Source organism: Hypanus sabinus, chromosome 30 (genome assembly GCF_030144855.1).
Source record: "Hypanus sabinus isolate sHypSab1 chromosome 30, sHypSab1.hap1, whole genome shotgun sequence".
Classification (NCBI taxonomy): Eukaryota; Metazoa; Chordata; class Chondrichthyes; order Myliobatiformes; family Dasyatidae; genus Hypanus; species Hypanus sabinus.
This window is the reverse complement of record NC_082735.1, coordinates 22,127,072-22,140,557: the sequence shown is the minus strand read 5'-3', so window position 1 is coordinate 22,140,557 and position 13,486 is coordinate 22,127,072. Positions and strand designations below refer to the sequence as shown.

Here is a 13,486-nt window from a genome sequence, read left to right as displayed (position 1 = left end):
TTCTCTTTAAAATTTCTTGCCCATTCGAGAGAAACGGAAGCTGCGGTGACAAGCCCTGAGACATTTTCTCTGCCTCTCTCTTCACCAGGCCTGAACTGTGGCAAAGAACTTCAGCTTCCACAGAATCTTTAGTGTGACAATAAAGCTTTCTTCTTACCACTTCTATCCTATCCCCATCCATTATATAGAATCAATGAAACTACTGCACTCCTTGACTGGATATACAGTACATTATCCTGCCTTTTAACTGTGTCAGCAAGCAAGGCTCCAGCTACACTCCTTTCCACTAAAGCAATGACATCAGAAGTGTGAAATCTCTCAGCTGGGTGAGGGTGGAGAGGCCTAGACACCAAGTCAACTATTTTTCAAATGTTGCTTTAAAAATTATATTTGAACACACCTCGACACCTCCTCCAGCAGCTCTTTCTATACACCATCCACCCTTGAAAAAGCTGCCCTCAGTTCCTCTTTAAACCTTTACTATCTCACCTTAAATCTTTCGCTTTAGGTTGCCCTAACCCAATAAAACGAGCATGACCATTCACCTTATCCATGTCCCTCAGGATTTTAACTGCCTCTATAACAGGCATGGGCAAACTACGGCCCGCGGGCCATTAAGCTTTTTAATCCGGCCCGCAGAACTTGATGAAATTATATTAATAAACCTTGTTAACGTTTTTTCCCTGCAATTCTGGCGTTTTCCCAATAGATGACGCACTCTATATACATTGACCTTTGTTGAGGTGCAGCATATTACTCCACATTTGCGCTTTACTTTGTGACCTTGTGGCAACCCATTTCCTGGCACATCCGAACCGGCTCACAATTAGCCAGCGTTCCAGCTAAGGGAAATAGCCTGCGGGGATTTGCGAGCACAGAGCTCCGCATACTGGCGCACTCTCACAGTTTTGGCACAGGGGACAATTGAATAAGAAGGAGCAGGACAAGTAGACCTGCATCTCCTACCGTTTTTGAAATAAAGACAGTCAGGAGGAGAGTGATGATGATAATATCTTGAAGGATAACAGAATTTTCAGTGCTTTAAAATAATAACTGTTACTATTAAAAAAAGCCATATTTTATTCATTTAATTTTCAGTGTTTTAAAAGTCATTTCAATAAATATCTAAATACCATGGGACTTCAAAGACAGATATTTTGTTGTAATGCATTTGTTCATTTTCAATTGAAATTAAAGCACGTTTTCTACATATCCCATGATATTTTATTTTCTCTTATGAGGTGTATTACCAAAACACTCCGTCCATCTGCTCCTGGTCCGGCCCCCCTGTCAAATTTTAGAACCCTTTGTGGCCCTTGAGTCAAAAAGTTTGCCCACCTCTATAAGGTTACCCTTAGCCTCCCTACTCCGGGGGAAATAACCCCAGCTCCTCAAACCCCTTCTTGCTCATTACCGTGCTGAAGTCTTGGGCAAATATATATAGCCAAGGGCGCCCAAGACTTTTTCACAGTGCTGTATTTGTCAGCGTGGAGCAGAGAGCGAGTTTGTAAACTGCGGAGCAAAGCATGTTGGGAATGAGAGGGTGGAGCGCTGAAGGAGGGATGTAGGACGGGTGGCGGAGGGTGGTGTGGGTGCAGACACACCCAGCCCTGAGACACCAATCAGGCTCATTTGATTCCAAACAATTGGTTTATTGATCAATAGTCTCTGGTGCTTCCCGTTCCCTTCCCTCTCCCTTCCCTTTTTTCCAACCATGATTCCTCTCTCCCTTCCCCTTTTTCCAACCATGATTGCCTTCCCACTCTCAGTCCACAAGACAGACACATATCAGAAGCAGGTTTATCATCACTCATATATGTAATTAAATTTGTTTCTTTTTGTAATACACAAAATAATTACAGTTACTGTGCAACAGTCTTAGACACCCTAGCTATGTATATGTGCCTAAGACTTTGGCACAGTACTGTATCTCAAACCATTCAGTCCCAGCGACACTCTTTTCTGCACTAATGGCTTTCTGGCCCAATGACGTCCTTCCTATCGCTTGGCATCCAGAAATGCGCCCAGTACTCCAACTGCTGTATCACCAGAGGCCTGTATAGTTGGAGCATGATGTTCCCACTGCTGTATTCAATTAGACAGGGGCTCTGGACTTGCAGAAAGACGGACGGAGAGGAGTGGTGAGGAGAAAAGGGAGAAAAGAGTGGAGAGTTGTGAAAGACAGTGAAGGGGAGAGAGGAGGAGAGCTGAAATAGGAGGGATGAGAGAAAGAGAGAGAGAGAGAGAGAGAGATGGAGAGGGTAGAAAGATGATAGAAGGAGAATGAGACAGAGAGAGAAAAAGAGATAGGGTTAGAGAGAGAGAGAGAGAGAGAGGAGAAGGTCAGATGATGGAAATCAGGAGGTAGAGAGGAAGAAAATATGTGACAGTTAAAGATGGGAGAAAAAGAGAGTCTTGAGATTAGGTACTAAAGGTTTGTCACAACGGTGGGGCAAGAGAGAGAGGAGAGAGAAGGCTACCTCCTTAACTCAGGGTTGGAGTGGAACCAAAGATTCAGCTTTATTTCATTGGGAGACTAAATCACTGTGGGGTCAATGGAGGATACATGAAAAACAGTAACCAGATTGAAATACTGCAGCACTAATGCCCCCACTGAATAGTACTTCAGCACAATTTGCACCTTTATGGTGGAGAGATCAGAACCGTTGATTCCAATGTTGTATTTTAGAGTTGTGCATTCTGAGATCTCTATATTGTTCATGCTCTTAATTACACAGCATGCAATCAGAATTTTGCCATAATAAATCTACAGGTCAATTAAATGTAAGATGACGAATGGATGGAGTTGTAACCTTTCATCTCCTAAAGTTAGTGATAGGAAACATGCAAATTATCCCCTTCGTTTTTAATCGCCCACCTTGCCCAGTGGGGCTTTCTTAGTGTAGGAGCCGTGCATCTGTTTTCTATCTGCATTGTATTCCGTGTTGGATGTTTATTATGGTAACTAGTCATGTGGGTGGGCAAAGTGGTTAGTTACATATTTGTGCTTTGTTCTTGGCAGCTTAGAGCTGGGATCCGCTGGGTGTCCCAACTGTTGCTGGCCACTTAATTACGCCGCTTCAAGATTGTATGTTTTGTCAGTTGCTAACAAAGGATTGAATACATTTCTTTGACTTTTTAGTACATTACTATTGGATTGGTCGGAGGGCACATCATAGAAGATAACTACTCGTTTAGTCACCAGCAGTGGCATTGCTTTGTTCGAATAGCTGCTACACTTAGAATCAGCAAAACTTTGAATGAAAGATGCACTTCCTAACAAGAATCACTGGTAGTAACTGAGACCGTTCACCCTGGTTAATTCCCTTCCCATCTCAAGAAGCAGTGAAAGCAGTTGAGTGAAAGAAAGGTAGGGATGAGTGAGGAGAGGATGAAGAGTGGGAAATGATCACGGGCTGCTTTGGGTTGGGCGCTTATGAAAACTTCCATCTGTGACATTGTCTTTCCAATGGAGAAACTTCAGAGAAAACCTTTCAGGATTACTCTGAAATAAACACCAATCACCACACACACTTCAGGGCCAACGAAATAAAAACATTATTCATGGATAGCCCAACAGTTGTCACAGGTACCATTTCCTTTGTCTCAAATCAGCCAGACTCTTCTATTGAAATCCTCAGTCATGGCACAAGGATTAGCTTCGTAAAAGCTCTAATCCCGCTCCTCCATTCCTTATGATCCCTATTTTAATTCCTCTACCCTGAATTGCTAACTCTGTATCTCTTTTCTCCCACACGGATACCACCCAATGTGTTTCTCTGTAGCCTATATTTTCTGTTTCATTTATTTCAAATTTCCAGCATCCGTGCCATTGTTTCCGTGCCATTTTCCTCATGAGAGTCCTGATGAAAGGTGGAGTCCCGAAACGTCAACTGTTTGTTCCTCTCCAAAGACGCTACCTGGCCTGCTAAGTTCCTCCAGCATTTTGGGTGTGTTTCTCTGGATTTCCAGCATCTGCAGAATCTTAAATAAGAGAAAATCGGCAAAGGCTGGGAATCCAAATCTAATGACACAAAATGCTGGAGGAACTCAGCAGGCCAGGCAGCATCTATGGAAAAGAGTAAACAGTCGACGTTTCGGGCTGAGACCCTTCTTCAGGACTGAATCTCTTGTGTCCATAACCAACTAGGACTTCTCTTGGATGTGGGAGGAGACCAGACCACCCAGAGGAAAGGTGAAAACTCAACACAGACTGGAAGTGAGGGCAGGCCTGAACTCAAGAGTCTGGCGCTATCAGGTTCTGACACTAATTGTAACACTAAACTCATCTTGACCCAAGGTGACACAGTATATTGCAAGAATCAGGGACTAGAATAACCCTCGTACACTTGTGGCTTATTTAATAGCATTGAACCAACACAGAGTTAGAAAATTAAACATCTCAATTTGTAAAATAAATTGAGTACAGAAACAGTGGGTAAAGAAAAGGCTATTTCTTACCATCCACTTACAATGGGATAATTTGCAGGAACTGCTTCTCCACCACTGGGATTATGTACTGACATTCATCCCTGACTTTAGGAATGAAAAGATGGTCATTTTCCCAACTCCACCCCTTTTGGTGGTTGGGAGCATCACTGTTTTAACACAAGATGCCTGAAATGATTCGCATGCACACTCTTCTGCGGCTTTGCAACATTCTGCTCTGCTTTTAGATGTCCTTTTCACTAAGAATGGTAGCTTGAGAGACTTCTGCATTAGCTGCAAAGGGATGACCCCCTTGTCGGGGCTGGGGGAAAAATGATTTCGCCAATGGGAGATCCCCTGTTTCAGTGTTATAAATTGGAAAAGTGATCTGAGGGAATTTTGGTACAGAGGGAACAATAGAATTCATGACTTAAGTTGTTGGCCCTGGGTCAACCGAGTTGTGTTGATACTCATGCACAAGCAATAAAGTGCAAGCTTTGATTACTTAAAGAGTTGCGTAGTGAATTGCCTAACCTAGACCAGTTGGTGATAGGTCAACGTCCTCAATTTCTCCGAGTTCAATTCCATCTGTGAGGAGATCGGTCCTGACGTCAGTCCTAAATTTGTGGGTTGTCTCCTGGTATCATCTCCTATTCTTTTGTCATGCTCTAAATTTCTTTTGCAGGTGGAGTTTAATATCCTTCTACTGTTCACCCTTCATATACCTTGAGAACAAGATACCATCTTTTTCTCCATTGCACCCATAAGTTGACATGTCTGGTTCCGAGAACTCTTGTCTGCAATCCAAAGTGTTTCGCAGACCTGCAGGTTTTGCATGAATCGTCGCCAGATCAAATATTTGAACAATGTGTACACACGTCCAGCTGTATTCACAGTATGTCTGACCGAAGTGCGTGTTGCACCATTCCTTACCTATCATAATGACTGAGAGGACAACATTACTGATTTCCTGCAAGATTCTGGGCCCAAATACCAGCAGCAAACCCCCAACCAATTCGATCCAGCCCACAGCTGTTAGGAAGGTGATGGGCTCTATGCTGATTCCGAACTTCTTTAATGGAAATACGTCTGCGAACTTCACAAACTCCTCCAGCTGTTAATGAAACACAGAACATCAAAAGACATAAGAACCAATGAAACAAGTGGAAGTCCATCTACTTTATACCATCCACTCACGTCTCCCCTCACCTGGTTTCATCTAATACCTTCTGGCTTGTATTCCTACCCTTCCCCCCAATATTTTATTCTGGCTTCTTCCCTCCCCCCGCCCCCCCCAAACAGTCCTGATAGAGTCTCAGCTCAAAATGTCAACTGTTTATTCTTCTCCCTAAATGCTGCCTGACCTGCTGAGTTCCTCCAACATTTTGTGTGTGTTTGTCCAAGTTAACTTGTTTTCTTTGATCAACTTAATTGGCTGATGCTCTCAATATACCTCTCTATTATCTTCTCTCTGTGAAGATATAGCTTAGTTTTGCTTTTATCCTATTTATATCAGATCTTTACTCCAGCTGGTGGCATAGTGGCATCAGTGCTGGACTTCAGGGCGAGAGGTCCTGAGTTCAAATCTGGCTGGCTCCCTTGCACGCTCTCCATCCATGCCTGGGTTGAGTTTCGAGCTAGCAACTCAACCTCATAAAAAGAAAACCTGGAGAGGGATGGGCTCCGCCAGGTTTCAGGTGCCCAAGACACGCCGTACGATGAGCAATCACCAGAAAGATCAGTGTGAATAGCTTGTCATGATGGCACCCTGACGACTTCACAGGAGTTAAGGACACACACACACACACACACACACACACTCGCATTCACACACACACACACACACACTCGCACTCACACACACACACTCGCACACACACACACACTTGCACTCACATACACACACACTTGCACACACACACATACACACACACACTCGCACTCACACACACTCGCACACACACACACACACACACATACACACACACACACACACACTCACACACACACACACTCGCACTCACACACACACACACACACACACTCGCACTCACACACACACACACACTCGCACTCACTCACACACACACTCACACACACACACTCGCACTTACACACACACACACACTCGCACTCACACACACACACTCGCACTCACACACACACTCGCACTCACACACACACTTGCACTCACACACACACACACTCGCACTCACACACACACACACTCGCACTCACTCACACACACACACTCACACACACACACTCACACTCGCACTTACACACACACACACTCGCACTCACACACACACACTCGCACACACACACACACACTCGCACACACACACTCACACTCGCACTCACACACACACACTCGCACTCACACACACACACTCACACTCACATACACACACACTCACACTCACACACTCGCACTCACACACACACACTCGCACTTACACACACACACACACTCACACTCACACACTCACACTCACACTCACATACACACACACTCGCACTCACACACACACACTCTTTAAGTAACCTATTCTGCATCAATTATATTTTACATAGACAAGTTTTATTAATAAACATTCTTTCCTACACTCATTTAATTTATTTATGCTCCAGAAATTACTATAGTGACTGATCGGCCTGAAACTAGTCCACCAAGTTGACATCACAGCAGTGTTATTTATGCCTTGTTTTAAATCTGTTACTAATGATATCAAATAATCTCAAAAGATTACAGGACAATTATCACTTGGCCACTAATGCTCACCTGCAGCTCACTGAGCATCGTTATCTAATGGCTCCCACTTGGCTTTCTGTCAGAGGGCAGCTGCCCCAAAAAGGGAGTAAATATTGGATGCTCATCGCCACCATGAAGAGGCTTTTAAGAAAGAATTTTGTTTTCGCTATGTAGTGTACCAAACATTGAGTATCTATTTAGGATCTCCACCTTGTCATGGTGGAGAGATCCCGAAAATGGTGCCATCTGGAGCTGAACTCCTAGTAGGGTCACTCACGGTGGTAAGATCAAGTGGGAGGCTCTAGACAAAGTGATCCCACCAAGAACTCAACGGTGGAGCTCGCAGAAGACGTTGACACATCACAATGGTAGTGAAGACGGAGGAAGGCTACAGCAGTGAGGAATCCCAGTCATCTTGCATTCAATACTACTGGACCCTGACCCCTGATCTGTCAAGGACCACGTGGCGATTGTCCGTGCATCAGCCTCCCCACATTAAACAAAGTCAAGCACCAGTGTTCCCCATTAAGGGAATAATCACTGAGAAGAACATCAAACTGGTCTCAAATAATCACATTGTTACTGCAGTACCTAATGTAAAGATTGGATGCTCACCTTGAAGAGGGAATCTTACTTCCACAATATAGTGTACCTAGTGTTAGCATTAAACATTTAACATTTAAACAATAACTGTTCAGGAACAGTTATTACCCCTCAACCTTCAGTCTCTTAAATCAGAGGTGATAACTTCATTCAACCTCACTTGCCCCATCACTGAACTGTGCCCGCAACCCATGGACTCATTTTCAAGAACGTTTCAACTCATGCTCTTTATATTTACTTATTATTTTTTAAATTTTTTCGTATTTGCAGAGTTTGTTGACTTTTACACATAGGTTGTTCATCCTTCCTGTTGGGTGCGGTCTTTCATTGGTTTTGTCATGTTTCTTGTATTTACTGTGAATGGCCGCAAAAAATGAATGTCAGGGTTGCAGATAATGACGTACATGTACGTTGATAATAAATTTACTTTTAACTTTAAACAGGTGTTAAGTGGTCTGGCCTAATCCAAGTAAACTCCTTCACTAGCCATTCTTCTCCAGCATATTTTGGCAGGGGTGATACAAAGTCAGTTTACAGCATCTGGAACTATTACAACCAGTGTTTTCTCAAGGTGAGCCCTACTTCCTGTTGTGCCTATACACAGCTATGCAGCAAGCTGAGTAACTTTACTCAAAAAACACCCGAGATGAAAGATTTCTTCAGGGTTTTTAATCAGATCTGGTACTTGAGAAAAGACATTGCTGTTTCAATGGCAAATAAAGAGTGGACAGAGATGAATGTCTTCCACCATATGATGCAAGTCAAATCAAAACTAACCCACGCAGGAAATGATACGTACAGGAGGAAGTGATGTTCATACAAAATGAACTGAGACTCTAGCATGCTGCCTACCTAGCACCCATAGCATGTCAAACTTAACTACTGAAACTAAAAGTCAAATGATCATTTCATCATGTCTTTGGCAAAAGGATAGTCCTGGATACTGGTTTTGAAAACAGTCTTACTACACCATCTTTAACCATTCTCACTTTGAGTTCTCTAACATTCCCTTCTTCACTAGGGAAGGTTTGCGTGACTAACCTTAAAGGCCACTCATACTTCTTAGCTTGGTTGTCTTTCAGTGAGATGACCTCACCTGCTTTTGAATTTGGTTTCTCAGTTCTCCACTTTCTCCAACACTGGAGATTTATAAAGTAATCACTTTCTCTGCCTTAGTCAAAAGGTCTTGGCCAAGCTCTAGTCTTGCCTCCATTGCTGTCTGTGTAGGTGTGCATTGTTAAACTGAGCTAGTGGAACAGGAGGGGAACCAATCTTTTGTGTAGGGGTTAAAATATGAGGCACATCTGTAAAGACTGAGGTAAGTCGTCTGGAGTTTACAATATCTGTGACCTCAACCACAAAGGTTATCAGCATGCCATGTGTGAACTTCGGAGACCAAATCTTAAGGAACATTGTATCAAGGAACTGATGCGCAATGCTGTTGATCCTTTCCCAAGAACTGCTCATATGTGAAGCATGCAGGGGATTGAAAATCCTTCTGTAATCATGGTCAGAGAGGTAGTTATTCACATGGCTAATGTTGCAGATTTTGGCATTAATTTGAAGCTCTCTACAGGCTCCAGTGACATTGGTGCCACAATCAGGCCTCAACTGCTTCACTGGTCCCTTGACTGTGAAGGAACGTCGGAGGACATTGATGAAACCAGGTAAGTCTAGTGATTCGATCAATTTAATGTGAATAACACATGTAATCATGCATGTAAAAATAACAGCCCAATTTTTACAATTTGCATGACCTCCGCATGTTTTCCTTGCAGCGATGGACCACAGACCAGACAATGTCCAAACCCACATGCTGGGTCAGTGCTTAAGCTATCTGCTGGCAAGTCTGCCATCTGCTGTTCCTGCTGCCTATGCTCCAAAAGCTTGCAGCATGTCACCCAAGGCTATTGATAGTTCACTTTCCTCCAACAATCAAAAGACCTGCGGCTCTTACAGCTCTTTTAGTGAAGTGGCGGCCTTGATGACGTACTTGTTCGTGGCAATGTCTGACGAGCAAAGAGGTTACATGATGCTGAACGGGTGAGTTTCCTCTGAAGTGTGATGTACCTTCTTAATACGTCCTCAGAGTCGAGAAAGGGACAGAGTTTACTAAGGGGACTTTGCTTTGGGAGCGAGTCCTGCTTTGAGATGTACAGGGCTTCCTCTGCATACACCTGCCTTTGAGCAACAAGGATTCTAACCTTTGCCCGATTCAGCCGGTCTGCACTGAGAGGTGGCTTTCAAATGTGCCAACCATTACAAAGGCTGTCCTTGGCTACACCCGTAAAGGAATGAGCAATCCAATGAGAGCCGGGCAATTGCCTGGTAAGCGACCTGCAGCTTGGAAAACACTCAGAGCATGCATTTCCAAGTTAGAGGGGCGATAATAGTCAACACTTCAGGGCGTAGTCCTACATCTGCCTCAGGGTCGGCTAAATGAAAAGGTGCCTGCTGACCACATTAAAGCTGAGGATCACAAAGAAACACTGGGGCAGTTAACCATGAAGGGAGGGTGAGCTGATGAGCCTGGAGCCCTCTTGTGGCCTGAACAGCCAGGTTGATGTCACTAGAAGCTCAGCTCCATTGGCTCTTCTGAGTCGATCACATGATAGGTTAGCTCCTGTTACATACATAAACATAGAGAATCCTTGTTTCATTCAATATATAGCCAAGCACAACCTTACTGCCTGTTTAAAAAAAGCAACTTGGTATCATCTTGTTCTGTGTCCAGCTTTTTGGTTATCAACAGCATGAGTCTAAAATGTGGTGTCAGTGAGCTGATGAGAACCATTGAGGCAGACTTCACCCACTATGGCCCAACTCAAGTCCAGTCATTAGGCTAACCATTGGGCTGTTCACATACCCTGTGCACACAGATGATGTCTCTGTGGAACCTCATCAGAAGAGCAAAGTGGGGAAATGTTGTCATCTATGACCTTATGACATGAATACCACGTGCACCTTCAGGAGTTGAGAATATAGCTGCACTCAATGATAGTTGGCAAGCATAAACATAGAAACATAAAAAATAGGTGCAGGAGTAGGCCATTCAGCCCTTCAAGCCTGCTCCGCCATTCAGTATGATCATGGCTGATCATCCAACTCAAACCCTGTAACTGCTTTCTCTCCGTACCCCCTGATCCCTTTAGCCACAAGGGCCATATCTAACTTCCTCTTAAATATAGCCAATGAACCGACCTCAACTGTTTCCTGTGGCAGAGAATTCCACAGATTCACCACTCTCTGTGTGAAGAAGTTTTTCCTCATCTCAGTCCTAAAAGGCTTCCCCTTTATCTTTAAACTGTGATCCCTCATTCTGGACTTCCCCAACATCGGAAACAATCTTCCTGCATCTAGCCTGTCCTATCCCTTTAGAATTTTATACTTTTCAATAAGATCCCCCCTCAATCTTCTAAATTCCAGTGAGTATAAGCCTAGTCGATCCAGTCTTTCTTCATATGAAAGTCCTGCCATCCCAGGAATCAATCTGGTGAACCTTCTTTGTACTCCCTCTATGGCAAGAATGTCTTTCCTCATATTAGGGGACCAAAACTGCACACAATATTCCAGGTGCGGTCTCACCAAGGCCTTGTACAACTGCAGTAGAACCTCCCCACTCCTGTACTCAAATGCTTTTGCTATGAATGCCAACATACCATTTGCCTTTTTCACTGCCTGCTGTACCTGCATGCCCACCTTCAATGACTGGTGTACAATGACACCCAGGTCTTGTTGCACCTCCCCTTTTCCTAATCAGCCACCATTCAGATAATAATCTGTTTTCCTGTTTTTGCAACCAAAGTGGATAACCTCACATTTATCCACATTAAATTGCATCTGCCATGAATTTGCCCACTCACCTAACCTATCCAAGTCACCCTGCATCCTCTTAGCATCCTCCTCACAGCTAACACCGCCGCCCAGCTTCGTGTCATCCGCAAACTTGGAGATGCTGCATTTAATTCCCTCGTCTAAATCATTAATATATTTTGTAAACTACTGGGGTCCCAGCACTGAGCCTTGCGGTACTCCACTAGTCACTGCCTGCCATTCTGAAAAGGTCCCGTTTACTCCCACTCTTTGCTTCCTGTCTGCCAACCAATTCTCTATCCACATCAATACCATACCCCCAATACCGTGTGCTTTAAGTTTGCACACTAATCTCCTGTGTTGGACCTTGTCAAAAGCCTTTTGAAAATCTAAATATACCACATCCAGGGGCTCTCCCCTATCCACTCTACTAGTTACATCTTCAAAAAATTCTATAAGATTCCTCAGACATGATTTTCCTTTCACAAATCCATGCTGACTTTGTCCGATGATTTCACCTCTTTCCAAATGTGCTGTTATCACATCTTTGATAACCGACTCTAGCATTTTCCCCACAACCGATGTCAGACTAACCAGTCTATAATTCCCCAGTTTCTCTCTCCCTCCTTTTTTAAAAAGTGGGGTTACATTAGCCACCCTCCAATCCTCAGGAACTAATCCAGAATCTAAGGAGTTTTGAAAAATTATCACTAATGCATCCACTGTTTCTTGGGCTACTTCCTTAAGCACTCTGGGATGCAGACCATCTGGCCCTGGGGATTTATCTGCCTTCAATCTCTTCAATTTAACTAACTCCACTTCCCTACTAACATGTATTTCCCTCAGGTCCTCCATCTCACCAGACCCTCGGTCCCTTACTATTTCCGGAAGATTATTTATGTCCTCCTTAGTGAAGACAGAACCAAAGTAGTTACTCAATTGGTCTGCCATGTCTTTGTTCCCAATGATCAATTCACCTGTTTCTGACTGTAAAGGACCTACATTTGTCTTGACCAATCTTTTTCTTTTCACATTTCTGTAAAAGCTTTTACATTCACTTTTTATGTTCCCTGCCAGCTTTCTCTCATAATCTTTTTTCCCTTTCCTAATTAAGCCCTTTGTCCTACTCTGCTGGTCTCTGAATTTCTCCCAGTCCTCAGGTGTGCCGCTTTTTTTGCTAATTTATATGTTTCTTCTCTGGACTTGATACTATCCCTAATTTCCCTTGTCAGCCATGGGTGCACTACCTTCCCTGGTTTATTCTTTTACCAAACTGGGATGAACAATTGTTGTAGTTCGTCCATGCGATCTTTAAATGCTTGCCATTGTATATCCACCGTCAACCCTTTAAGTATCATTTGCCAGTCTATCTTAGCTAATTCACGTCTCATACCTTCAAAGTTACCCTTCTTTAAGTTCAGAACCTTTGCTTCTGAATTAACTATGTCACTCTCCATCTTAATGAAGAATTTCACCATATTATAGTCACTCTTACCCAAGGGGCCTCGCACGACAAGATTGCTAACTAACCTTTCCTCATTGCTCAATACCCAATCTAGAATGACCTGCTCTCTAGTTGGTTCCTCGACATGTTGGTTCAGAAAACCATCTCACATACATTCCAAGAAATCCTCTTCCTCAGCACCCTTACCAATTTGGTTCACCCAATCTATATGTAGATTGAAGTCACCCATCATAACTACTGTTCCTTTATTGCACGCATTTCTAATTTCCTGTTTAATGCTATCCCCAACCTCACTACTACTGTTAGGTGGCCTGTACACAACTCCCACCAGCGTTTTCTGCCCCTTAGTGTTATGCAGCTCTACCCCTATCGATTCCACATCCTCCAGGCTAATGTCCTTCCTTTCTATTGCGTTAATCTCC

At 43.6% G+C, this 13,486-nt stretch overlaps 1 protein-coding gene across 1 annotated transcript in view; it reads right to left on the bottom strand.

The window, feature by feature from the left end:
* Positions 1 to 13,486, bottom strand: part of LOC132383439 (transmembrane protein 35B-like) — a 67,903-nt gene that overhangs the window by 42,110 nt on the left and 12,307 nt on the right. Inside the window, exon 2 of the mRNA XM_059954398.1 lies at positions 5,362 to 5,542. Coding sequence (XP_059810381.1) covers positions 5,362 to 5,542 — 181 coding nt within the window. The remainder of the gene's footprint in view (positions 1 to 5,361; positions 5,543 to 13,486) is intronic.